The following is a 27,577-nucleotide window of genomic DNA, read 5'->3' on the forward strand; positions in this document are numbered from 1 at the left end:
AGTCCCAGCCTCCCTCCCCCACCCTCGCCCCATTCACGTCGGCGACCACCGCGCCTGGAGCCGGATCGTGGAACGCCGAGGCCGGACGCGACTCTCTGCGCGCTGCCGAGTGAGCCGGCATCTCAACCCCTGGGTGGGCTGCGAAGAAAATGGTGCAGTCTGAGAGCGGCTGACCCCAGCTGGACCGAGCAGACGGAGTGCTGGAGTGCCGGGGCTCAGGTGGCGGGAGAAGGGGGCGGATTGCGTCGAAGGGCCGGAGCCGCGGTTTTTCTGGGTACCTGCAGCACCCGGGCAGCACGTTCCCGGGGCTACACGGGAGCCCGATGAAGTGAGGCGGAGGCGTCGCGGGAGAGGCGGGTTTGAAGGTGGCCGGGTGGACACTTCGGGAAGAAAACGGCAGTGGTGGGGGAGGCATGACGCCCTGGAGGCCGGCTGCTGGGCGGGCCGGGCGCCGCGATCGCGCGACCTGTCCATGGTGTTGAAGGCGCCGTGTGTCGAGCTCCGCGCACCCCGCGCTGTGCGCCCCACCGGGTGCACCCTCCTCGGCGCAGCCAGCCTCTCGCGCCCGCGGGCTGCAGCCCAGTCTCCGCAAAGCCCCGACCGAGGCTCGTCCGGTAACGCCGTCTGGGTGACCGCACCGTCGGCCCGAGGGGCCGCCTGAATGGCGAAGCCAGAGGCAGACGACCCGGGAGCTCGCGGGGAAAAGTCGGCCGAGACCGTGCACCGCCTGGGAGCCCGCCTCTGAGCGCTGCGCGCTGGCAAGAAGGAGCAAAGGACCTGCTGGTGACCAGAGGACAGATAATTAAAAAAAAAATTTTTTTTTTTTTTTTTTTGGTAAAAGACCCGATCCAGAGAAGAAGAATATTTCTTCTCTTGCAGACCAGGAAGGGTAGAGTCGCTGAGAGGGCGACCCAGGCGGGACTCAGGGCAGCTTACCCTGGCATCTGGAGGTTTCCTGCGCTGGCCGGCCGCATCCGGGGTGATTCAATTTATCCCGTCGCCTGGCATCTCCTCCTGATAGACCCCCTCCCCCAAGAAAGCCAAGCGAGTGGGTCCCGCCACTCTGCACAAAGAAAGCTCAGGAGTCCCACCGCAGCGGAGGGCGCTTGGTGTTTAGTTTCCGGCCCGAGGACAGCGTCGCCCGAAACCCGGCTGAGTGCTGCGGGCGCGGCAGGGTCCGAGCAGCCGCTTCTTGTCGGGCAGGGAGGGGGCGGGAGGCGGCCTGGCCGGGCGCGCCGCCGCCCGAGGCTGCGTCTGCTCGGGAGGACGCCCAGGGGATCGCCGGAGCCTCTCCCGATCAGAACTTTTCACGCTTCCCGCCCCCATCCCCTGCAGTCCCTGGGCTGCGCACCAGCAGGCAGGGGCCGAGGGGCGCCGCTGCGGAGCCCCCTTGCCGTCCGCTCCTCGGCTCGGCCGCCCGCAGCTTTGTTCCGGGCGCGCGGAGGGAAGGCGAGGCTGCGGCCGATCATGCCCAAGGTGTAGCCGCGAAGCGGAGGCATGGCTGCCGGAAGGTTACTGCTCTACACCGGCCTCTCGCTAGCGCTCTGCGCCCTCGGCATGCTGGCCGTGGCCATCTGCTCAGACCACTGGTACGAGACGGACGCCAGGAAGCACAGGGACAGATGCAAGGCCTTCAACACTCGCCGGATCGACCCCGGCTTCATTTACAACAACAACAACAACTTGCCACTCCGGGCCAGCCGCTCGCGCCTGGACCGCTGGGAGGGCAAGCTCCTCCGGGCCCGGAATCGCCGGCAGCTGTTCGCCATGAGCCCAGCCGACGAGTGCAGCCGGCAGTACAACTCCACCAACATGGGCCTCTGGAGGAAGTGCCACCGACAAGGCTTCGACCCCGAGATCGCGGCCCTGATTCGGAAAGGTAAGCGCATGGAGGCGAGGCGTGGCGCTGCGGAGAGCCGCGCGCCTGCTAGGCCCGGCTGCCCTCGCCTGCCTTCGCCTGGCCGCAGCCTCTCAGATCTCTTGGTACCAGGAGGTCAGGTTATCCAGGCTCGGCTGAGCCTTGAAGTGGCCACATCTTGCCTCCCAACAGCTCGGAATGACGCTTACCTCTCCCTACTCAGCCTCTGGTCTTGCGTTTGTCTGACGGGATTCCGAGAGAATCTCATGGTCCAGGGGTTTTACCCAGGAAGATGCTTCAGTAGTCTCTGAAGAGGAAGGGAATCTGTAATCTTGTGCGGTTGACAGAGGAATGAAACCCTTTAAGAGTGTTATGTCGGGGTAGACAGACTCCTAGTTTTAATCTTTGTTTTACGTGTTGAACTGATTCATCAAAGGCAACAGGGGAAACATCTCACAGGGAAGGCCTTCTTCATGCCAGAAATGTTGAAGTTATACCCTGCCCGGCATAATGCAGGCACTGGTCATAGGAACATTAATAAATCAGAGCCCCGGCCGTGTTTCAGCCCCAAGCCTGTTGACCTGTAGCAGCACACCACAGTTCTCGATTTGTCTTTTTGAGTGGTTGACAAAAATGTCTCCTGCACATTGAGTATTAGCAGCATCTAATAAGCACAGGAAAGTAGTTTTTTTTCCCCCAGTAACACCAGAGTGGGGTACTTAAGAGAAAAAATGCTAGTTTCAGAAGATTTGTAGAAAAAATATCCAGAGTATACGAAAGCAGAAAACAAACTGCATTTGCTAATGATAAAAATTTACATGATTCTTTAATATGATCACAAAAATTTTTAAAAGTCTGCTCATCTGATGCAGTTTGTAGATCTTGCATGATTTATACTTTGGGGAGCATCCTGTTCCATTAGCCCACTGAAATATTGTTTGTGTGTATATTAATATTGCTTTGAAGAAGGGACTATGCATGCTGGAATATGCATTAACGATCGCTGCACCCTGGAAGTTGTGGTGAATTTCATGAGTTCCTCCCACCCCCTTCATTTTCTTCATCTGTTAAATGGTAATACCAAGGTGAAAACAACGCTGTTGTCTGAAAGGTCTTTGCGGCTACCGTATGAGGTAGTTTTTCCTAATGTCGGTAATTACACTGCAGGGTTGCTGCTATTTTAAAATCTTGTGTATGACCACTGATGTTCTTTGATTTGTTAAAATGTTGAAGTGGATCAGAAAAAATATTGTTAATTTGAAAAAAAAAAAGTCAGTTGTTTAAGAAAGACAAACAGTGGGTATAATTTGGGTGGCCACTCAGATTTAGGTGGGTAGGTTCAGAAAGAGGATCCATCTTAGTATTTGTTCTGCATCTTCTGTAGAATTACTAGGGATTTTAGATGATTTTGTTAAGAATGTGTTACTATTACAAGCATCACATCTGCTTCATGGTTAGACTCTTAGTAAAGTAGGGTGACCCACTTGGAGCTCTACAACTTTGTCAAACTGTACAGGATATTAGAGATTTGCAGAAGAGAGAATCTTGGGTTTGGGAAAGAAGAGGAAGCAAAATAGATTTTGACAATGGTTGACTTTGTAACAGTTTTCAAATTCTCAGATTCAGGAAAATGTTACTTTATGTGTCATTTTCTGCTTTCATTAAAATTGTAATGATAGGAAGTTAGCTGAAATGTGAGGAAGGATTCATGTTACTAACCACTGATAAACACTGGTAGGACTTGCTGAAGGACATTCTTGAATTTCCTTTCTTGAACATCTTGTGGAACAAGATTGGTATCCTTCTGCCTGATATTGGTTAACCCCACTGAGAAAAAGGGGACTGGAATTCATGACTTCTGGTAGTTCCATTGAGAGCTTTGATTCCATGTTGCTCTGCTTGGCAATCGGACTAGAAAGGTTGACTTGGTCTGTGCACCAGAGGGATTGGTTACCATAGTGACATGTTCTTCCGGTGAAGCTGGAAGCACAGCGACAGGGAAAGGGATAGGGGAAGAATGTACAACATTTTGACTTTGTATGGGCTGATTTTGAATTGAAGCAACAGAAAATGGACAGGGCACAGCAGGGGGATTGAATACACTGATACCTTGAGTTGGCAGGGCATTGTATTTCACTTGAACTAATGGAAACACTGTTTCCCATCACCCAAAATACAGCAATCACTGTCAGCTGCAAGCACCTGCTTACCATGGCCATTTCTGTCCATTTGACATTCTTGTTAGGTATTATTGAGATAGATAGCATGCCAGACTTACAAATCTTGAAGGACTTAAGGTCACTATCTTCATTTTTAATCTCAAAACATAATCTTTGAAAGCCAGATCTGCTTTTTCTCAGCAGTGATGGACACACTGTGGAAATAAGTGCATCTTATGTTAGGAGAATTCACAAGCAATTCTAGTAGCATGCAGAATGTTCTTCCTAGATGTGCAGATTTTAGAAGGAAGTTAAAAAATAAAAAAAAATAAATTGATATCTTTTGTTTAAGACATCTTAGAGAAAAATATTTACCTCACAGTGTTTATTAGCAGTCTCAAAACCTATCTTAGACCTTTGGTTTTTTGGGAAACATCCTAGATTAAAATTCTGGAGATATGTGTTGGGCAGGGGGGAAAGGGAAATCAGAAAAAAAATATGTAAAATCTGTCAATATTTATATGAAAATTAGAGATTTATCCTAGAGTCCTAAAGAACTCAATCGTTTATTAAGTCAATGTTCGTTACATTAGAAAATGCTGTTTGTGCATTTTACAATAATACCACATAATTAATAAGGAAAAAAATCAAATCTATATCTGATTTGAAGACAAAGTCCTTTGGATTCATATGCTTTCTGGAATCCGTTTCTTGCCCTGCTGACATGACTGTGCCCACAAGAAGACGTTTCTGATCACTGTGTATTTATTTGTTTGTCTTATTGAACCATAAGTTCCTGGAGGGCAGGAAAGATAATCATTTGTAAAATACATCCACCGATGCTTGGTACTTGGGAAGTAACTCATACAAATTAGGTCCCCAGAAATGTATCCATCAAAAGCTTATTCTAATTGCTGGAACACTGTGTGGGAATCCAAATAAAGGATTAGTCAGAAAATTGTGATAGAAAGAAAGGACCAGTGCGACTCTCAGGGCAGCTTAATATGGCAACAGAGGCTTCGTAATTTAACAAGGGAGATTTCTTGAGCAAAAGCTTTGCTAACGAGTAAGAGCAACACAATACAGTTTTGGATAACACATGTCAATGAATAGACACGTATCACCCACAATCGTTATTTTTCACGTTAGACAAAATTTTAATTTTTTCCTTCTTGAGGGTAGGATTTGAGTAGAAGATGTAGCAAAGATCACTCATCCTTGAATTCCCATCTGTGTCTATAATCAGGTCCTCTCGTTTTCTTTCTTTACAATCTCATCTGTGTCTTCCCAGTAAGTCACTGTGAGCACTGGGGACAGATAAATGGCAGGATCAGTTTCTGAAATCCTAGAGACTTCCAAACTGTTAGAAGGAGCAAACACAGGGAGGAGTTTGTTCCAGGGAAGATTCAGATTCTTTGGTTAGTACTGAAATGTTATGTTGATACGGCTTGAAATCAGTAGACCTTCAACTGACATGCTAAGAACTTCTTTATTATTTGAAAATAGGCCTTATAGGAGAACTTGACCTAAATAATTATGGAGTGGTAGTCAATGTTCTAAAGTTTGTGTTAATAAAACCTTGTACACATTCACAGATTAATAATGGACTCAGCAAGTGTTTGCTGCACAGGTATTAGTGAATGGGCCCGTATCACTGGAACAAAGACTGGTCCTTAGAATTTTCATCGTTCTGTTAGTATCACATAGAGTAAGTGCTGAGTCTGGGATAACCAGAGTGACAGAAACAGATGCAGAGAAACACAGAGGAGGTGACGCTCCACTGTGTCCACAGTGGGATGAGGTCAGGTGGGAGGGAGTTAGGGAGAGTTGCCCTGAGGAAATGAAATTTGAACAAGATCTTCAGGACGTTTGGGGGCGGATGGGGAGGAAGGGCATTTCAGGCAAAGAGGCCAGCACAGGCACAGCCTTGGAGGTGTGAACCTGCTGTTTGGCCTTGTGAGTGTTGATTTCTGGGGCGAGGGAGAGGAGCAGACCAGGAGCTGGAGAGCAGGCGGGGACGGCGTTACGGAGCTTGTGGACTGAGATCCCCTGTAGCAGTGCTGCCCAAAGGGTGGCCACCAGCCACAGGTGTCCTTTTAAACTTAAAACAGTCATACTGAAATAAATTTAAAAATCACTCCCTTGGTCACATTACAGATGCTCAACAGCCATATGTGGCTAATGACCATCATTTCAGATAGTAATAGTATTTCAGTTCAGTTCAATTCAGTTGCTCAGTTGTGTCCGACTCTTTGCCACCCCACGGACTGCAGCACACCAGGCCTCCCTTGTCCATCACTAGCTCCCCGAGTTTACTCAGACTCATGTCCATTGAGTCAGTGATGCCATCCAACCATCTCATCCTCTGTTGTCCCCTTCTCCTCCCACCTTCAATCTTTTCCAGCATCAGGATCTTTTCAAATGAGTCAGCTCTTTGCATCAGGTGGCCAAAGTATTGGAGTTTCAGCTTCAATATCAGTCCTTCCAATGAATATTCAGGACTGATTTCCTTTAGGATGGACTGGTTGGATCTCCTTGCAGTCCAAGGGGCTCTCAAGAGTCCTCTGCAGAACCACAGTTCAAAAGCATCAATTCTTCACCGCTCAGTCGAAGTAAGAGTATTACTATTTATTGTTAGTATTACTGTTAGTATTACTATTTATTAATAGTATTACTATTTGATTAATAGTGATCAAACTTGATGGTCAGGTACTCTTCTAAGAGTTTTACGTTTATTAGGTAACTTATTCTTCATGATACTGCGCTGAGGTGGGTATTTTTATTATTTATCTCTCTTTTACAGTTGAGGAAACTGACACACAAAGCTCTCTTAACTTGTCACATTCTCATGATACGAAAATGAAGGTGTCAGGCTTTGAATTCTGGCTCTGGGTTTGGAGACTTACCCACCCCACTCTACTGTCGCCAGAGAGTCTGTTGGGGCGGGGGTGGGTAGAGAAGAGGCTGGTGTATTGATTCCCCAAATTAAAAAAAAAAAGTAGGGTTATTTTGCCGTTTACCTGAAACTAACACAACTTTGTAAATCAACTATTCTTCAATAAAAATAAACTTGCTCTTTCAAAGATATAGAAAAACAGGAAGTAATTTAGAGTCCACAAAGGTGAGACCTGCTGGAAGTCTTCAGGTTAGCACTGAGAGGAAGGTCATTTCAAAGCAAAACATTTCACCTTGCCTTGAGACCCGCCAACAGAATTTCATCCACCTTTTGTCCTGTAATTTTTGAGTATTTCTTTTTCTTTTTTTTTTTTTTGTTCACTGTGGTAGATGCTGAGATTATAGAAATGAATGACATACACATTCATTCCACAAATACTTATTGAGGGTCTAGAGGCTGGGCATTGTGGAGAAGCTTACATTCCCTGGTGGGGTGGGCGGTGGAGAGACACAATAAATAAATACAGATGAAATAAAAATAACATCTAACAAGCTAATCAGCGTAGAATATAACATGCAGTAATGAATGCTATGAAATGTCTTCACCCTTGATACGCACAAAGGGGAAGATGAAACAATAAGCCAAAAGAATAAATAGTTCTATTAGTTTTGGTTTCATAATATCTGGAGGCTTTACCGGCTCATAGGCAGATACATACAAAACCCATGATATCTGTATAAGGCGTGCATCTCCATGTGTGTATGTTACATGTGTGTTGGGGGAGAACAAAGTCATCATGTGGTTCTTGTCCTGAGGGAGCTTATGCTCCAGCTCACGGTTTCCCAAGTTCATTGTCATATGTGAGTAGACCAGGCTCTTTTGCAGGAGATCATGTCTGTTTCAGCTGGATCAGGAATCATCTGGTCAGGGAGCTCAGGGGTGAGCTCATCTTATTGAGCCAATGAAGTCAAGAGCCTTATTTCTGTTGCAGAGGTCAGTTTATTTATTCTTTTACTGTAGGGTTGGTAAGGATCAATTAGAGGATCGATTCTATATTCCACTTTGGATTGTCAGTTAAAAATATTTTCTCCCTCTTTGCTATTAGTAGGTAATCCTAGGCCTTCAGGCAGAATCCTAAACACACTCTGGATCAGACTCTTCACACACACACACACACATACACACACCTACCACACACACACGTATACATCTAGACATTGGATAGTAGAGTCACAAGTGTTCATTCAGATGCAGATACTTTTATAACTCCTTACCCCCAAAAATACACATAGAGAGAAGTCTGTGCATGAGTTGATGGATGAGTGGACAGCGCATTTGTTCTAACGTCTTGATTGGACATCTGCTGTTTTTGAGACAATGCATCAGTCAGTCAGTCCAGTCAGTTCAGTTGCTCAGTTGTATACAACTCTTTGAGACCCTGTGGACTGAAGCATATCAGGCTTCCCTGTCCATCACCAACTCCTGAAGCTTGCTCAAACTCATGTCCGTCGAGTTGGTGATGCCATCCAACCATCTCATTCTCTGTCATCTCCTTCTCCTCCCGCCCTCAATCTATCCCAGCATCAGGATCTTTTCTAATGAGTCGGTTCTTTGCATCAGGTGGCCAAAGTATTGGAGCTTCAGCTTCAGCATCAGTCCTTCCAATGACTATTCAGGACTGATTTCTTTTAGGTTAGGATGGACTAGTTGGATCTCCTTGCAGTCCAAGGGACTCTCAAGTCTTCTCCAACACCACAGTTCAAAAGCATCAATTCTTTGGCGTTCAGCTTTCCTTATAGTCCAACTCTCATATGCATACATGACTACTGGAAAAACCATAGCTTTGACTATATGGACCTTTGTCAGCAAAGTAATGTCTCTGCTTTTTAGTATGCTGTCTATGTTGGTCATAGCTTTTCTTCTAAGGAGCAAGTGTCTTTAATTTCATGGCTTCAGTCACCATCTGCAGTGATTTTGGAGCCCAAGAAAATAAAGTCTGTCACTGTTTCCACGGTTTCCCCATCTATTTGCCATGAAGTGATAGGACCGGATGCCATGATCTTCACATACATTCTTTTAAAGGACTTTGTTTCCTCATGTATAAAAGAGTAGGTTTGGATTGTATGAACGTCAAACCCTTTCACATTTGACGAGAAAGTTAAATGTAGGTGACAGGGGGTAAATAATGGGCAAATGGTTGAGAGAAGGTGAAAGAGAGGGAAAGGAAAGCAGGGTGAGGCAGGGGAAAGAAAGAGCAAATTGAAAGAGATGGAGATGTTTCAGAAAGGATCATGGCAGGGTGGTAGTTTGTGAAAGGAAGAGGTGGAAAACAAAGCAGCTAATTTTGTTCCAGTGTAGGACTGTGTAATAAAAACTCACCATCTCTCTTACTAATGATTTAAAATGCCATGTTGCAGATTGAGGTTAAAAAATCTAAAAACTTGATGGAGAAAGGTTGTGTTGGTTGCATGACAATATGGATGTACTTCATGTACTAAAAGTACAGAACTGTATTCTTTTTATTATTAATTTGTACTGGAGCATAGTTGCTTTACAATGTTGTATCAATTTCTGCTGTACGGCAAAGTGAATCAGCTCTGTGTATGCTCTGTTTTGGATTTCCTTCCCATTTGGGTTACCACAGAGTATTGAATACAGTTTCCTGTGCTATATAGTGGGTTCTCATTAGTTATCTGTTTTATAGATAACATCAGTAGTGTATATATGTCAATCCCAATCTCCCAATTCACCCCGATCTTCCCTTCCCCCTTGGTGTCCATAGTTTGCAGAACTGTATTCTTAAAAATGCTTCATATGATCAATTTTATGTTACATATCAGTTCAGTCGTGTCTGACTCTTTGGGACCCCGTGGTCTGCAGCTCACTGGGCTTCCCTGTCCATCACTAACTCTGTTTCACCACAATTAAAACAAAGAAATTAATTAAAAGAATTAAGAAACTTAATAGAGAAAGGAACTGGATTCCTGGTGTGTAGAATACTTCATAACCAAGGATGTTCATTTATTCAACACATTTTTGAGCAGCTACTATGTGCCAGGCACTAATTCTGGTATGTTTTGGACATAGAAGTTAATGAAACAGACAAAATATCTGCCTTCATAGGCCTTCCATTGAAACACCTTTGAGGATTGTATCTTTTTTCTAAACAAAACTTCTCAAGAATACCAGTATATAAAACAAGTAAAAATAATGAATATGTTCCTTGGGTCATTTAAAAACCATTGTATGGTAAAGAACACTTCTCTGTGTTTATTCTAAAAATGCCTTTTGAGTTCCAGCTATTTCAGGCACATTACTTGGGGCTGGAGGATCCTGAGTGAGATAGGTATTAATAGCTCCTGTCCTCAAAGAGAAAAAAGGCAGTATACAGAAGACTGACAAATAAAAACCCCAAGTTTAGTTCTTTTTTTAAAAAATATTTTAGTTTTATTAGAGTATAGTTGATTTACAGTGTTGTGTTGGTTTCAAGTGTGCAGCAAAGTGATTCAGTTATACTTATTATTGTTATTTAGTCACTAAGTTGTGTCTGACTCTTTATGACTCCATGGACTGTAGCCTGCCAGGCTCCTCTGTCCATGGGATTTTCCAGTCAAGAATACTGGAGTGGGGTGCCATTTCCTCCTCCAGGGGATCTTCCCAACCCAGGGATGGTACCTGTGTCTCCTGCATTGGCAGGCAGATTCTTTTCCACTGATCCACCAGGGAAGCCCCACATATAAATATGTATCCGTCTGGTCAAGGCGATGGTTTTTCCAGTGGTCATGTATGGATGTGAGAGTTGGACTATGGAAAAAGCTGAGTGCCAAAGAATTGATGCTTTTGAACTGTGGTGTTGCAGAAGACTCTTGAGAGTCCCTTGGACTGCAAGGAGATCCAACCAGTCCATCCTAAAGGGAATCAGTCCTGAATATTCATTGGAAGGACTGATGCTGCAGCTGAAGCTCCAATACTTTGGCCACCTGATCCGTAGAGCTAACTCATTGGAAAAGACCCTGATGCTGGGAAAGATTGAAGGCAGGAGGAGAAGGGGACGACAGAGGATGAGATGGTTGGATGGCATCACTAACTCAATGGACATGAGTTTGAGTAAGTTCTTGGAGTTGGTGATGGACAGCGAGGCCTGGCGTGCTACAGTCCACGGGGTGGCAAAGAGTCAGACACGACTGAGCGACTGAACTGAACTGATATATGTGTATACAAATATATTTATTCTTTCTTAGATTCTTTTCCTCTTATCTTTTCTCATAGAGGTTATTACAGAATATTGGATAGAGTTCCCTGTTCTATACAACACGTTGCTGTCCTATCTTTTATGTAACGGTGTGCGTGTGTTCATCTCGAGCTCCTGATTTATCCCCCTCCTCCAAGTTTTCTCTTTGGTAACCATAAGTTTGTTTTCGCTGTCTATGCGTCTGCTTCTGTTTTGTAAAAAAGTTCATTTGTAACTTAAAAAAAATTAGATTCTACATATGAGTAATATTATATGATATTGGTCTTTGACTTCTCTTTGTATGATAATCTCTAGGTCCTTCCATGTTGTTGCAAATGGCATTATTTCATTTTTTATGACTGAATAATATTCCATTGTATATATGTACCATGGCTTCTTTATCCATTCCTCTGTCGTTGGACATTTAGATTGCTTCCATGTCTTAGCCATTATAAAAGGTGCTGCAGTGGACATTGGCATACATGTACCATTTCAGATTATGATTTTGTACAGATATGTGCTCAGGAGTGGGATGACTGGATCATATGGTAACTCTATTTTAAGTTTTTAAAGGGACCTTCATACTGTTCTCCATACCAATTTACATTCCCACCAACAGTGTAGGAGGATTTCCTTTTCTCCACACCCTCTCTAGCATTTGTTTGTAGATTTTCTTTCTTTTTTTTTTTTTTTTGAAGATGGCTGTTCTAACCAGTGTGAGATGGTAACCTCATTGTAGTTTTGATTTGCATTTCTCTGATAATTAGTGATGTTGAGCATCTATTCATGTGCTTTTTGGCCATCTATGTGTCTTCTTTGGAGAAATGCCTATTTAGATCTTCTTCCCATTTTTGGATTGGGTGTTTGTTCTTTTGACGTAGCTGGATGGGCTGTTTGTATGTTTTGGAGATCCAGGTTTGGTTCTTTGAGAGATTTATGTACTGAGGTCCTGAGTGATTCTTGAGTTCTGGAGCAATTAGAGGAAGCTCTGCCAAAAAGGGGACAGCTGGTCCTAAGATGTACTTAGGTTATCTGTGGGTTGATAAAATGAAATCTGAGCCTTAGTTAAAAGTGATTAATTAATAACGACAAGGTAATACTTGTCGAGTCTGTGTTCCACCCACATTTGTCCCCCAGACACCCAGCCCTTCTCCCAAGAAGCAGCTATTGCTCCCAGATTTTAAGAAATCATATCAGAGAAAGTCTGTTCAGCAATATTTAAAAATACCAGCAAGTATAAATATGTCAGGCAACGCACAGGTAATTTAAGGATGAAAAAAGTTTATTTTTTGTAAATCTGTATACACAGAGATGATTTTTAAAGCCCTATTCTAGGAGTCACTAGGAATCTTCTACAGGTGATGTTTATTCTGAGCAGAGGTTGCTGTTGGCATTTAGAGAAGTTTGACAGATTTGCTGCTTTTATGGGGGACTGCAGTATCTGAATTATTTCAATTGATTTTTTTTGGCGTCCAAGTATTTTGCCAAGAAAAGGCAATTTACTTTATATTAGGTCATCTTCATAAATTTATATCATTTCCTGCATTTGAAAATGCCCTGCTGTCCTATATTCTGAAGCTCACTCTGTTGGACACTTTATTTGCTCTAGAGCAATCTCTCATTCAGATTTGCCCTCCATGTCTCTTCATCTTTGTAATAGCAGTTCTATTTAGGCAGACACAACTCTTATTCCCCAAGGCTCTGGAGTGTTTTGTAGACCTGGATGGGATAGGCTCATCTTTACCTTAAAGAAGCTCCGAGCTCCTGTGCTGCTGTGTGCTAATTAACCCAGCATTAGATACCACCTTGTGAGGCTGATGACACGCCTCCCTTGTCTACTGACAGTTTTGCCCCAGGCTGTATACACTTATGAGTTCATGGAATGCATCCGGGAATCACCATGGCACCACTGTCTTATAATAATAAAATAAACAAGTAAACAAAATATGAAAAACTTGTGTTCATTATTAATAGGACCATGGATAATAGGTATGGTTTGTTCATACGATGGAAACTACCACTGTACATTTAAAAGACATCTACTAGACCTACGTGTTTCCAAGTGGAGAAAGATAAAATTGGAGTGAAAGGATCAGGGTGCAGAATGAAATGAGGAGTATGATGCCATTTATATGAAACTCAAAAACAGATCAGATAACATGAGATATGGTTTATTTGTGTTTATAAAAATATGCATGCGACTAATAAACCCAAAATGAAGGATGATGTTTATCTTTCTCAGGACAAGAAAGGAAATGGAATTGGGATGAAGGTTTCAAATCACCTGTGATATTAATATTTTATTTCTTAAAACAATAACAACAACAACAAAAACAGATCTGAAGCAAATGGGACACACATATGCATGCACACTGAAGCTGTTTGAAAGATTATTGCTATTCTGACCAAAAAAAGTTAACATTTTATTCAGACTCTTCTGTTCAGTGTTCAGGAGGCAGATTCTTTTAAAGAAAATTCTTGGAAAACTTTGAATCAGCCTGTGACTGACTTTTGTAAGTAGTAACAAAGAGGAGAATCAGGTAACCCTTAACCAACAGTTTGCACTGAGAGTTGCTCCCGGGGGAAGGGTTTAGAAAGGATAAAGTCATGTTTTCCCCACTTCTGATGTGGTGTAAGAAGAGGAAGCCAGGGCTTTAAGATGACCTATTTCTGAGATAGAGATGAATGTGGACATCACTCCTTGCTTTATAGGTTTCCTGCAGCTTGTGGAGAAAAACCCAGCGTTCTAAGGGCCAGAAAGTTAAACCAAAGCCCTCCCTCCAATGAACTTAATCAGACACTGAACATTAGTAGCTAAGGCACGGAGACAGAGAGTACAGCCCACCAGAGACTGAGCAAGAGCCTTTGGGAAGGCCCGTGGACCCTACGGGAGGACCTCAGATGAACTAGGAAAGGAACAGCTGAGAATTGGTAGGAAGGAGTCGGAATTATATTCTTAGAATTGTGAGGGTGACTTCAGCCAGGAGCAATGGTATGTTCCCACGCCATACAAGCTCCAGCTGGAATACAAGCTCCAGGCCCATCAGAATTACAGCAGGGGTCCCATTTTCACCTGATAATGCTTTTCAAGCACCAGAGCTGGACCTGAAGTTACTAGGGGTCATGAAAGTCCTAGGGGATTTCAGGGGCGTTGAAGCAGAATAACTCATGCTCATATTTCAGCAACCACGGGGCTGAAGAGATGCCCATGTGAAGCTCTGGGCAGGCCTGCATCTCCAGGTCCCATGTGGATGAGCTGCTTTATTCATCGTGCTGTGCAAGGATGCTCTTCCTGCTCTTCCTGAGATGAGTGACTTTGGGAAGGGCTGGCCTCTGTGTCTTCAACCTCTTCCCCTTTCTCCCTCCTCCAGGAATGTGTTAACATGAAACAGAAGTTCATCTTGCTCGGCCCTTGTTCTTTTCAGGCGTGGCCTGTCTCCTCACTGGGCTTTCTTGTCTTTTTTACCTTCAGTGCACTTTGAGGCCCCTGCGACTGGGTTTCCTCCCCAACTCCTCTCCTTCTCTTTGAAAATGTTGGCTCCTCTGGCTTTGGTGGCACCGTCCTCTCCTGGGCTGCCTCTGTTTTGGTTCTTACCTCCTCGCCAACACTAGCTCTTCTTTCTCAGCCCATGTGAGTGTTCTCCAGGGTACCACTTCTTTTTCTTTCCCTCATTCTCCCCTTGAGCCATTTCAAGTCCATGACCGATTTTGGCCTTGATGTTCCCAACCTATTGCACTGGGAATCTCTCAATCAGACCCTCCACCCAAACACCTCAGCGAATATCTCCGCTTGGAGGTTCCATAGGTCCCAAAGAACCTGTTTTCTTTTTCTCCCAGTCATTGCTGTTTCACTTTCCTCCATCTTGGGAAATGACCTCACTGCCTCCCTACTTGCCCAAACCAGAAACTTGGGAGTCATCCTTAGAGATCTCTTCATTCTTGCCCTACTCATCCGAGCAGTGAAGTCACTTTTCCTCCTGATACTTTTCTGCTCATCTCCCCACGCTGTTCCGATATTGCTGCTGTGGTGAGGTCCACATCACCTGTGTTCTTATAGCATTCTCTGTTTGGTTTCCCTGTTCTCTAATCTCATCTCCCGTCACTGCTTTCCATTCAGAGTGATTTTTCTTAAATGTAAGTCTAATCATGTTATCACTCTGCTCAAAATTCTTCAGTGGCTTCTCCCAACCTGTCGGTCATGAAAGGTCCATGATAAAGTCCTCTTGGCTTGTGAGGACTCACAGGCCTGGCAACATTCCCTGCCCCCTATCTGCAATCTGCCCATCTCATCCTTTTGCCTACTTCTCTCCAGCATGCTCTCCTCCAGCTCTGATGAAGGACTCCTGGGTCCCCAAATAGGCTAAACTGTTTGAGACTTGGGAGCCTTTGGTGATGAAGCTTCTTCCTTTGCCTAGAAGACTCTGTCCCTGCTTATACCCACCCCCAACTCAGCCTGGCCAGCATCTGCTTATCGTTTGGGGATCAGCCATGGGCCCCTCCTCCTAGTCTTACTTGGGTTCCATCACCTCTGTCTCCCAGGGAGAATTGCCTTCTTCCTCCTTAGCCCTCTGTCACACAACAGACATCTTCCTAGCACCAGTGACATTTTGTTTCCCCATATGTTTCCCTCCTTTTTAAGACTATTTTTGAGCTACTTATTATTCATCTTTTTATCTGCAGTGTTTTGCATAATGCATGGTCCATAATAGGTATTTAATACATAGTTATTGGATGAATGAAGGTTTATTTCCATTAATGCAGTCAATCTGGAAGTCTTATTTAACAAAGAGCCATAATTTCACTGGACTAGGGAAACTCACTATTAAAAGGAAACCTGCTGTGAGTTGCTCTGTAATGCATACAATAAACTTTGATTTATTTCTTTTGTTAAGGTTTGTATTTTCTTAAAGCACCCATATCTCTGATTCACATGAGGAGAACTTCAAGTGGAGATTGTTCCATGTATCCTGGACCGGACCTCTTTGTTACGATCTTGCCTACTTTCTCTTCTTGGCATGCTTTTCTTAGACTGGTCCTCCCACCTGCAGCATATTGGGTAAAGAGAAGGCTAGGTCCATTTCATTTTTTTTTCTTTTAAAAAATATGTATGTATTTATTTATTTGGCTGCACGGGGTCTTCATTACAGAATACAGGATCTAGTTCCCTGACCAGGGACTGAACCCAGGCCCCCTGAATTGGGAGCATGGAGTCTTAGCCACTGGACTACCAGGGAAGTCCCATATCTCCATTTCTTGTCCCCATCGTGGATGTTAGAATTTCCATATTTACCTCTGGGTCTGGCATATGTGATTATCCCCTCAAGTTTCTCAGTGTTTATCATGAGACTTGTCTTCAGGCTGTCTTATCAAGCTTCCCTCTCCATTGTTTACTGAGGGCAGTGTCTTCAAATCTCTTCTCATAGAGAGTTTGGTCAGATAATAGCCAGAAGATGGAGACTGTGTCTTTGTGAATGCCTCTCTGGTTCATCCCTCAGTTTACTTTTCATGACGTCCAGCTGGTGTGGGTCAGTGATGCTGAATAAACAGGGTCAATATCTATTTCCAAGTCTCTGGTGCATCTGGCCCCATTGTGGTTGGTAAGCAACATTGCTCATGGAAAACATCCATACCCTCTGTAGAGGGATTTGGGGACACAAAGACATCATGGCCAACCAACCCATCTTTGCTTGTGAAGACCACTGTGTCCCAGCTCAACAATGGATGAGAGATGCATTTACTGTCCATGTCACTGGGAAGTGAATTTTCTTCCAAAACAGCAGCGACTGTTGTTCAGGCTGGTCATCTCACAGGGGAGGTTTTGGGAACTTCTCCTTTAGCTATGTGATCTACTAAGGGCAGACTATTGCTGTCATTTGGATAGCAGAATAATTCTTTTGTTTTTCAGCATATAAATATACATCTGGCTACATTGCTTGGCTCTCTAACTAAGCTGAATAAATGATTCTTACCAAGGAAACATTTTCTATGACCACTGTATCTCCTGGAGTTATATTGGTTAAGTCTATGCTGAGTTTAAACTAGGAAAATGATTTCCAGAACCCTCTGCCTAAGTTGCATAAAGTGCTATAGACCAAAATTCAGATTGTACATTCAGCAGTAACCATTGGGTAGGCATCCCAACTGAAGACTGAACTTGCGTTTTGAAGAGCTAGATTAATTGTAAAAACTGATTATAGAAAGTATAAGTGATCTATGCAGCAATGTGAGTCTAATAAAATGGAGGGTCGCCCTTACCCTAGTAAACCGTCTCCTGCCATAAACCCTTATTTTAAAACCTATAGGAATCCAGAGGTTTATTTCAAACTGTAAGGTGGCATCTCATCTTTTGGGGTCAGCAGAGTTGTTACCATTTCAGAAAAGGACGTTTATCTCCTGTGCCGGCAGCACGCCTGTATCAGCTTTTATTACACATATCCGTAGTGGTGTGGTGGCTGGCTGGGTGCTTGCAGATCAATAAAAGCTGCTAAAAAGGGGGATGCATCAGAGACCATAATGGCTCCTTCACAGAAGATAGATCATCTCCAGGTAGTGAAGTGCACTCAGGAACAACAGTGACATCCCTGTACTGAGCTCCTTATTATTTAGAAGAGAGAAACGGACTTTCTCAAGGTGATGATTCCTATGATGCAGACATTAACATGCTAAACATTCACTCCAAGAGAGTTTCTGTTCCAAATGGATTCAGTTTGTTTAAGTAGAAGAATTCCTAGGTGGCGAAATACAGAATTGATTCTCTTGGCCTCAAACATGACTTGATCGTAGTTATTCTGCAGTTTAGTTGTCCTGTTAATTTTTAAAAGTCTTCTTATGACTTGAACACTGATTTTTAAGAGACTTGGGGTGGGCTTGGGTACAGCATCTGTGAGGTGTTGGGAAGATTAGTGACCCTAAACACAAAGTGATATGAGTGTGGTTTGAGAGCGGCGGAAACTTCCAGAAGATGGTACAGAGTCCCTTGGCTAAAGTTCTTGACTTGAAGGCTGTGAACACATGGAGTCATGGTTTTGTTTGAGCTCAGTGTACTTATGTGCGGGTGGGTTCCTAGGGTATGGTGTCAGAGAGGATGGTGACGTTTTCTAGGGTGTGTGTGTGATAATTTCTACTCTGTGGTCCTCCTTTATGATGCCATGAATAAATTACAGGATTGTCTATTCATTTATCCAATATGTATTTGGTGAATACTTACATGTCAGGGTTTGTATTAGGAGCTTAGGGTGCAGTGCGCTTAGTCGCTCAGTAGTGTCTGAGTCTTTGTGACCCCATGGGCTGTAGCCCACCCGACTCCTCTGTCCATGTGGATTCTCCAGGCAAGGATACTAGAGTGCGTTGCTGTGCCCTCCTCCAGGGAATCTTCCCAACCCAGGGATCGAACCCAGATCTCCCACATTACTGGCAGATTTTACCGTCTGAGCCACCAGGGAAGCCCTAGGGTACTGCAGTGAACCAAACAGCCCTGATGTGGGAAAAACAGCTAGCATGTTGCAGAAATTACAATGTTGGAAGAATGGCTGGGGTTGGGGGAAGGTAGGAAGCGGGACACTGTCATAGGATCCGATGTCAGCGAAGTAAATAGCTGCCTCCTGTAGGGTTTGAAGACATAGGACGGCATGAGATGGGAAGCCTCTAAAAAGCAGATTGGCATAATTAGACTAGACTTATGGTTTAAAAGGATCACTTGAGTTGCAAAGTTAATAACAGATTACAGTGGGGGCACATATGGAATCAGGGAGACTAGCCCACATAGAGGGTGGCTGGAGCCAGAGTGATGGGAGAAGAGATTGGGTTCTGGGTATATTTAGAATGAAAAACTATATCAGGATTGGCTCATGGATCCAATGCAACCTGAGTGAGAAAAAGAGAAGTCAAAGATGGCATCAGTGTTTTTAGCTTGAGGAGCTGGTAGTGTTTGGCATGCATGCATGCTAAGTTGTTTCAGTCATGTCTGATTCTTTGTGACCCCATGGACTGTATAGCCCGCCAGGCTTCTCTGTCCATGGGATTCTCCAGGCAAGAATACTGGAGTCGGTTGCGATGTCTTCCTCCAGAGGATCTTCCCAACCCAGGGATTGAACCTGCATGTCTTATGTCTCCTGCATTGGCAGATGGGTTCTTTACAACTAGTGCCACCTGGGAAGCATGGAGTTGCCATTAAATATGATGGTCAGGACTGGAGGAGGATCTTGGTTTGGGAATCCACTCTTTTGGACGTGATAACATTTGAGATACCTTTTGAATGTTAAAGTGGAAATGTTTATAGCTAATTGAATATATGGGCCTGGGTTCAGGGGAGAAATCTCACTTGGGATGTAAATTTAGGAGTCATCAGCTAGCTTATGGTATTTTTAAAGTCATGAGACTGAATGAGATCACTTAGAGAGTGAGTGTAAATAGAGAAGAGAGGAGGTCTAAGGATTGAATCCTGGGGCGTTATAAACCTCAGGGAGATGAGGAGGAATTGGCAAAAGACACCAAGAAGGAACAGCTAGTGTAGTGGAGAGAAAAATGAGGACAGTGTGGCGTCCTGGAAGCCAGATAAAGGAAGTGGTTTAAGGAGGAGGAGGAAGTGGTAAACGGTGGGCAAGGCTGCCCGTGAGTCCAGTAAGATGAGGCTGAGACTTGAACTTTGGCTTTCACAAAGTGGAAGTTCATTGATTCTGGTGGTGGATTCAAGAGTGAATGAGAGGAGGGGAGGAATTGAAGACAGTGAGTTTAGACAACTTTTAAAAGGGGTTTCCATGTAAAAGTAAGGAGAGAAATGGTAGCTGGACTGAGAAATTTAGACTGAGAGACTTAAAACTTTTTTTTCAGTTAGAGAAATATTAGCATAATTGTAGGCTGATGGGGACTCAATAGATAGGGACAAAACTGATGGTACAGGGAAAAAAGAAGGAAGAATTGCTGGAGTAATTGCTGGAGAAGGTTGAGGCAGAAAGGAAGGCAGAGAAAAGAGTAAAAGGAAGGGATGGAGCCCAGGAAGAAACAAATATTTTAGGGGAGTAAGTAAAAATCTGAAATTATCATTTATTTATTATTTTTTTTTGTTAAAGTATAGTTGATTTATAATCTTGTGTTAGTTTCAGGTATATGGCAAAGTGATCATATATACATATGTGTGTGTATATATACATATGTATGTTCCTTTTTGGGATTCTTTTCCATTATAGTTTGTTAGAAGATATTGAGTATAATTCCATAGGGAATTGCATATAGTATAATATAATATATTATACAGTCAATCCTTGCTGTTTTTCTGTTGTGTATATAGTACCGTGCTTCGTTAATCCCCTATAGCAAATTTATTCCTCTCCCCCTTTGGTAAACATAAGTTTGTTTTCTATGTCTGTGCCTGTTTCTGTTTTTCAAATAAGTTCATTTGTACTGTTTTTTAGATTGCACATATCAGTGATAGGTGGTGCTAGTGGTAAAGAACCTGCCTACCAAAGCAGGAGGCATAAAAGACTTCGGTTTGATCCCTGGGTTGGTAAGATCCCCTGGAGGAGGGCATGGTAATCCACTCCAGTATTCTTGCCTGGAGAATCCCATGGACAAAGGAGCCTGGTGGGCTATAGTCCATAGGGTCACACGGAGTCGGATACAACTGAAGTGACTTAGCACACACATACAAGTGATACCATGAAGTATTTGTCTTTGTCTGACTTACTTCACTTAGTAGATAATCTCTAGGTCCATCCATGTTGCTGCAAATGGCATTATTTCATTCTATTTTTATAGCTGAATAACATTAGACTGTTTATGCATACCATATCTTCTTATCTATCATCTGATAATGGACATTTAGGTTGCTTCCATGTCTTAACTATACTAACTAGTGCTGCTATGAACATTGGGCTGCATGTGTCTTTTTGAGTAAGAGGTGTTGTCTTTTCTGGATGTGTGCTTTGGAGTGGGATTGCTGGATTATATGGTAACTCTATTTTTAGTTTTTTAAGGGAAACTCCACACTGTTCTCATGGCGGCTCCACCAATTTACATCCTCAACAACAGTGTATGAGGATTCCCTTTTCTATACTCTCTCCAGCATTTATTATTTGTAGGCTTTTTGATGATGACCATTTTGATCAGTGTGAGGTGATACCTCCATTGTAGTTTTAATTTTCGTTTCTCTAATAATTAGTGATGTTGAATATCTTTTCATGTGCCTGTTGGTCATCTGTACGTCTTCTTTGGAGTACTGTCTATTTAGATTATCTGCCCATTTTTTGATTGGATTTTTTTTGTTGTTATTGAGTTGTATGAATTATTTGTATACTTTGGAAATTAAGCCTTTGTTGGTTGCATCATTTGCAAATATTTTTTTCCAGTCTGTAGGTTATTTTTTTGTTTTATGGTTCCTTTGCTGTGCAAAAGCTTATGTTTGATTAGGTCTTATTTGTTTAGTTTTGGTTTTATTTCTTTTGCCTTGGAAGACTGACCTAAGAGAACACTGGTACAATTTATGTCAGAGAAGGTTTTGCCTCTGTTCTCTTCTAAGAGTTTCATGATGTCATGTCTTATGTTTAAGTCTTGAAGCCATTTTGAGTTTATTTTTGTGTCTGGTGTGAGAGAGTGTTCTGACTTCATTGATTTACATGCATCTGTATGTTACATGCATAACTTTCTTGATGCAAGTTATCTATCTTCTTGCTCACACTACTTGTGAGATAATTTGAGCCAAGAGCTTTAAGTTTCTTAGAAGAGAGTTTCTATAGCACGTTAGCATCTTGTTGACATTGAGCATTTAATGGAAGTTTTCTCTGAAGAAAGCAAGATTGGAGAGTGGACTTCACTCTGGTACTGCATGTTGGTTTTGCTTTTTGCTTTATAAAAAGGAACTGGTCAGGGTAACCTGTTTTAGGCATCAGCTGGTTGGTGATTGGTTGGACCCTCTGAGACATATTGCACTTAGGTGTTAGTTGAAATGTGTTGTGTTGTGTCTTGAAGTATGCTACTCTGAAAAGTTCAAAAGGTTTCAGTTTTGAAAGCTAGCACAGCCCATTCTGGAACCTCTTCTGCTAGCTGCTGTAGTGATCTTTAATGAACAGTTTCTTCAGTATTTTCATTTAATAGTATCACTTTAATTAGGATCTTAGGGTGCTTTGGTGCTGATGACATTCAAGTCATTTTTGAGATAAAACTGCTTTATTTTCAGGCTAAATAGACACATTCTTGCCTTGTCATCCTAAAAATGCTGCACTGTGTCTGCATTTCAGAGCCACTGATTAAATGAGTGAAGACCTATGGTGGTGTGGAATTAGTCTTCTTTGTCTATTATACTGTAAGTTTCTCTGGAAAACAAAGCCCAAGAACTTCTGGGAACCTCTCAGCTACAAATATTTTCTATGATTAGTGTAGGAATTTAAGTCACAAAATCTTCCTTTCTTGGGGGAAAAAGAATGCATTGAATTTATATGTCTGCATGTTTTTTGAGAAGGTATGAATATATTGAGCTTCCCGGGTGGCGCTAGTGGTAAAGAACCTGCCTGCCAATGCAGGAGACATAAGAGACATGGGTTAAATCCCTGCGTCAGGAAGATACCCTGGAGGAGGGTGTGGCAACCCACTCCAGTATTCTTGCCTGGAGAATCCCAATGGACAGAGGAACCTGGCGGGCTACATACAGTCCATAGGGTCGTAAATAGTCGGACAGGACTGAAGTGACTTAGCATAAAAACACATAGACATCATTAGTCTCTTTGATTTCTTCTTTGGAGATTGTAAAGACTCAAAAAATCTAAGAAAAACTGTAAAAGTTCTAGAAACAAAGAGTAACAGGTGCAAGTTAGGGGAGCAGGTGGTGTATAATTTCACCTTTGCCTCCTACTCAGAAATAGAGGGGAAATCAGGTCCCAATTTGGAAACCATGTGAGAAATGTCATTCATTGCTACCTAAAATTGCACATAACTTTTGTTTTTTTTTTTCTTTACCCTTCTGGCTTGTGGCTGGGAGCATGTTTGGTTCCATCTGGAAGCAAGTAGGTTCTGAATTTCCACAAAATGTCTTTCAGGGTGTATGCCATGACCAATTTTATTTTTTCAAGCTCTTAGAAATTTCTAAGCTTATCACATTTTTCTATTTGGTTATTGCCACTTTCTTTCACAACTATGACAGTAATAGGTTTATTCGAAGGATGCTCTCCTCCCTAGTCTTCTGTCACCTACTTTTCCTCTCTCAGTAGCTGCTTATTCTCTCATATATATCTTTTCATCAGGACTTTTGTTTTTGCACTGAACTGTCACCAATATACAGGGCATGTGATTATTTTCATCATTTTGCATATGAGGCACTGGAGACAAAAAGGTTTTTTTTTTTTTGGTCATACATGACAAAAAGGTTTATCATCTGTTGCCTTACTAGTAAACAGTGAGAGCATACCTGGGCTATTGCTTTCTTCCATATTCATTCAACCACCACACTCCAGGATACGGCCGCATAGTGCTGGGTTGAACTGGGGATGTGCGTGTGTATTTTCCTGTTTTGTTCTCCTTCATCACTGCATCCATCAGAGAGACCAGATGTGTGAAGGGAGGTGCAAGCGCCGATGGTAGCTCTGGGCAACCAAACCACATCTCTCCACTTGCACTGACAGCCTCAGACTTGGTACCTAGAGACGAAGAAACTCAGAACTACAGTCTATACAACATGATTAACCTCTTGGCCAGATTCTTGCTCTGTCTCTTTATGATTGCCATTTCCCCAGACTTGAGGGGAGAGTAGTTTGTAGAGTAGTATTCCAGCTTAAATATTTTGTTACACTATGCTTTCAATTGTACTGTAGGTCAAATGATGGCCCATCCAACAAAAAGTGTCTGTTCATCAGATTTATCTCTTTCCTTGTGGGTGCACATCCAGACTGTTCCCCTCCCACCAGATTTCTGCAGCTGGGTGTGGCCATTTGACTGAGTTCTGACCAATGATATGTGGATGTAAGTGATAAATTTCACCTCTATGTCTGTCCTATGAAATCCTCTTGTGTGATCCCCTACTTTCTCCTACATTTCTATTTGGATTCTGACTATTTGGATTATGTTGAAATTAGAGGATGAAGATGGTCAAACCTCAGGAAGAATGACCGGAAATGGTAGTCTCTCCTGTCTTGCTGGCCAGTTGAATTTTCGTGAGCAAGAAATAAATTTCTTAGTTAAGCCATTGAAATTCTAGAATTTATATGTTAAAGTGGCTAATATCTCGTTATTTACTTATGTATGTAATAACTTAGGGCTTCCCTGGTAGCTCAGATGGTAAAGGATGTGCCTGCAATGCAGGAGACCCAGGTTCAATCCCTGGGTTGGGAAGATCCTGTGGAGAAGGAAATGACTACCCACTCCAGTATTCTTGCCTGAAGAATTCCATGGGCAGAGAACCCTGGTGGGCTATAGTCCATGGGGTCACAAAGAATTGGATATGACTCAGCTATGAATACACGAACACATGAAAACTTAATGCTTCCATTTTCAGTTCTAATATGAAAACCTGTATTGAAGCTACTATTAAGACAACGTATAAACTACATCTACATATCTACATCCAGGTTAACACAATAAATTCAAGATCCTTCTACCAATATCATCAGTATAGTAGAATTTTACTCATTTATATATTCTTCTGTTCCCTGATAGCTCAGTTGGTAAAGAATCTGCCTGCAATGCAGGAGGCCCCAGTTCAATTCCTGAGTCAGGAAGATCCGCTGGAGAAGGGATAGGCTACCCAATCCAGTAACCTTGGGCTTTCCTTGTGGCTCAGCTGGTAAAGAATCCGCCTGCAATACGGGAGACCTGAGTTTGATCCCTGGGTTGGGAAGATCCCCTGAAGAAGGGAAAGGCTACCTACTCCAGTATTCTGGCCTGGAGAATTACATGGGATTGCAAAAGTGTCAGACATGACTGAGCGACTTTCACATATATGTTTATAACAGGATTTGTAGAAATAAAAGATTGAGTATTTTTCATTACTTTTTTCTCCAAATTTTTAAGTATTGTCAAAGATTGCTTAACTTCTATTTTTTATTTTATTTCAAAATTGAAGAGAACCAACCCACCTTGAGTCTTTTTGGCCAATGGAGCTCCATGAGAGTCTGTCCATGGTCCTGAAAAATTTAGCATTGTCATCATGTTAAATTTGCAATTGTCTCCTTCAAATCTCATCATTCTTAATGTGTGCAATACTTCTTCTTATAGAATGTATCCATTAGACAGTTACTTTTCTTAAACAACTAGGTTTTCCTTTTGTGTCAGCTTGCCAAAATTTTCTGCTTGTGATTTTCTGTTCTGATTCATCGACATTACCAAAGAGCTCCTTACTGCCAGTGCCCTTCTCAACAATGTGAGTCTCTGTGACTTTTTCCCAGCCAGGAGGAGGCATCTCTCCAATTTATTGCATCTTTTATTCACTTGAAGTTAGAGTCTATGCCACTTGAAACTTTTAGTATTGAAAAACTTTCCCAGTGCAGGTGGAGAATGTTCTTCTAATCCTTATCATGCTCATCAGATTAAAGTTTTAAATCCAAAGCTTATCAGGTTTGTCGTAGCACAGTTTAAAAAATAATTTTTTATATCAACCTAATTTAAAAACAGGTGAAATGGTTTATCTAAGCTTCTGTTTTATACTTTACATGTAAAGTGGTTTATCTAGGCTTCTGTTGTAAATATCTTTTTTAGAGTGAGTAGTAACAGTGTAGGGCCTGGAGTTATACTGTCTCCAAGGTCCAACTTCACTATGTGACTCAGAGCAAATTACTTAACTTTTCTAGATCTCAGTTTCCTCATCTGTAAAATGGAGACTTTATTTTTAATCTACCTCATAGAGTAATTATAAGGATTGAGTGAGGTTATATAAGCAAAGATCTGAGGACAGTTCCTGGCACATAATGAGCATTGACTATGACTATATTTCAAACTTGCAGAAATAATAGAGTGGATTAAATAAGATAAATTATATGTAGGTTTCTGTATTAGATAATTGCCAAAATGATCTCTGTTGCCAGAAGTGCCTTATGGGCAAGCACATATCTGAATCTCCAGTTTTTAATTTCTTTTGGGCTTTCTCTTTCTCTTTCAAGAGCAGATGATGTTTGCTCTTTTAAAAACCCACCTTTGATCCCAGTGCTGGTCATCTTTATTTACAAAAGCAAAACCCAAATAAAATAAACAAAAAATCTGTTTAAAAATACCCTGGAACAAAACTCTTCAACTTTGCTAAAGCCACTTTGAGCATACCATCCACAGCCGAACTGGAACTAGACACAGCTATGAAGTTTGTCTTTGGAGACCCTTATTTCCCCTTTCAGAATCTTTTCCTCCCTTGATAGAATCCCTTTTTTTTTTATCAATTAAAACATAAATCTACCTCCCTTCTCATCATAGCTCTTCAACTGAGGAAAGCGTCTGAGTAGGTTCTTTACTATTATATCAGTTGTAAATGACCAATCAAGTTCAATGCCTTGTCCTTCCCAGAGAATGTGCTGCAGATATGGAGATGAAGCCTTAAGCTAAAGGAATACATTTCTAACATGAAATTTTACTAATAGCAACTAGATGGGATGAGTATTTTGTGGTCCTACATCCTTTCCTAACATCCTTATAAATTGCTACCCTTTTCCTCTTTCTTAAAGGTTTATACATTAATTCATTCTGAATTGAATTGTCAACCCCTGAATGGACTTATATGCGGCTAGTAATTTACTGTTAAAGAACTGTAAGTGCAGGCCTTCAAAGAGGGTAGCAGATCAGAATAGAGCGCCCATACTCCTCACTGGGCATGGGCGCTTGATTTGCCCTATTCTGCTGCTGCTGCTGCTGCTAAGTCGCTTCAGTCGTGTCCGACTCCGTGCGACCCCATAGACGGCAGCCCACCAGGCTCCCCAGTCCCTGGGATTCTCCAGGCAATAATACAGGAGTAGGTTGCCATTTCCTTCTCCAATGCATGAAAGTGAAAAATGAAAGTGAAGTCGCTCAGTCGTGTCTGACTCTTAGCGACCCCATGGACTGCAGCCCAGCAGGCTCCCTATTCTAGATCTGTAGCAAACCTCAGTGCCATACGTATCAACTGTTATTGTCCCTAATCACAGCTACTGATGATTTAGTTGAAAGACCACCGTGCTAGGTTGAGTCAAAGCGTGGGCTCCTTCTTCTATTTCTACCATTTACTTGAGGTCACTGGCTCCTTAGTTTTACGTCTTCTGTCTGTGTAAAGAAAATGGTGTCTCTTAATTCAGGCTGCACTCAGAATCACTGGGCAGCATGCAGATTCTCAGACCTCGACTATCAAACTGCTAATTTAGTATGCTTGAGTGGGCTAGGTGGTCTCTAATAAGACTGGGTTGGAAATTACTGGATGGGTCCATTTTTAAGGTCCTTTGGGTCTTTTGAGTGAGCAATTATTTTTTCTCTGAAAGCTTTTAGTCTGTCTTCTCTTT

The 27,577-nt window shown here is 42.5% G+C and overlaps 1 protein-coding gene across 1 annotated transcript in view; it reads left to right on the top strand.

The window, feature by feature from the left end:
- The first annotated feature begins 1,436 nt into the window (after window positions 1–1,436).
- TMEM178B (transmembrane protein 178B) overlaps window positions 1,437–27,577 on the top strand; it is a 381,889-nt gene continuing 355,748 nt past the window's right edge. The window contains exon 1 of the mRNA XM_061165942.1: window positions 1,437–1,879. Within this exon, the coding sequence (XP_061021925.1) occupies window positions 1,498–1,879 (382 nt within the window). The 5' untranslated portion in view covers window positions 1,437–1,497. The remainder of the gene's footprint in view (window positions 1,880–27,577) is intronic.

Source organism: Dama dama, chromosome 18, assembly GCF_033118175.1.
Source record: "Dama dama isolate Ldn47 chromosome 18, ASM3311817v1, whole genome shotgun sequence".
NCBI lineage: Eukaryota > Metazoa > Chordata > Mammalia > Artiodactyla > Cervidae > Dama > Dama dama.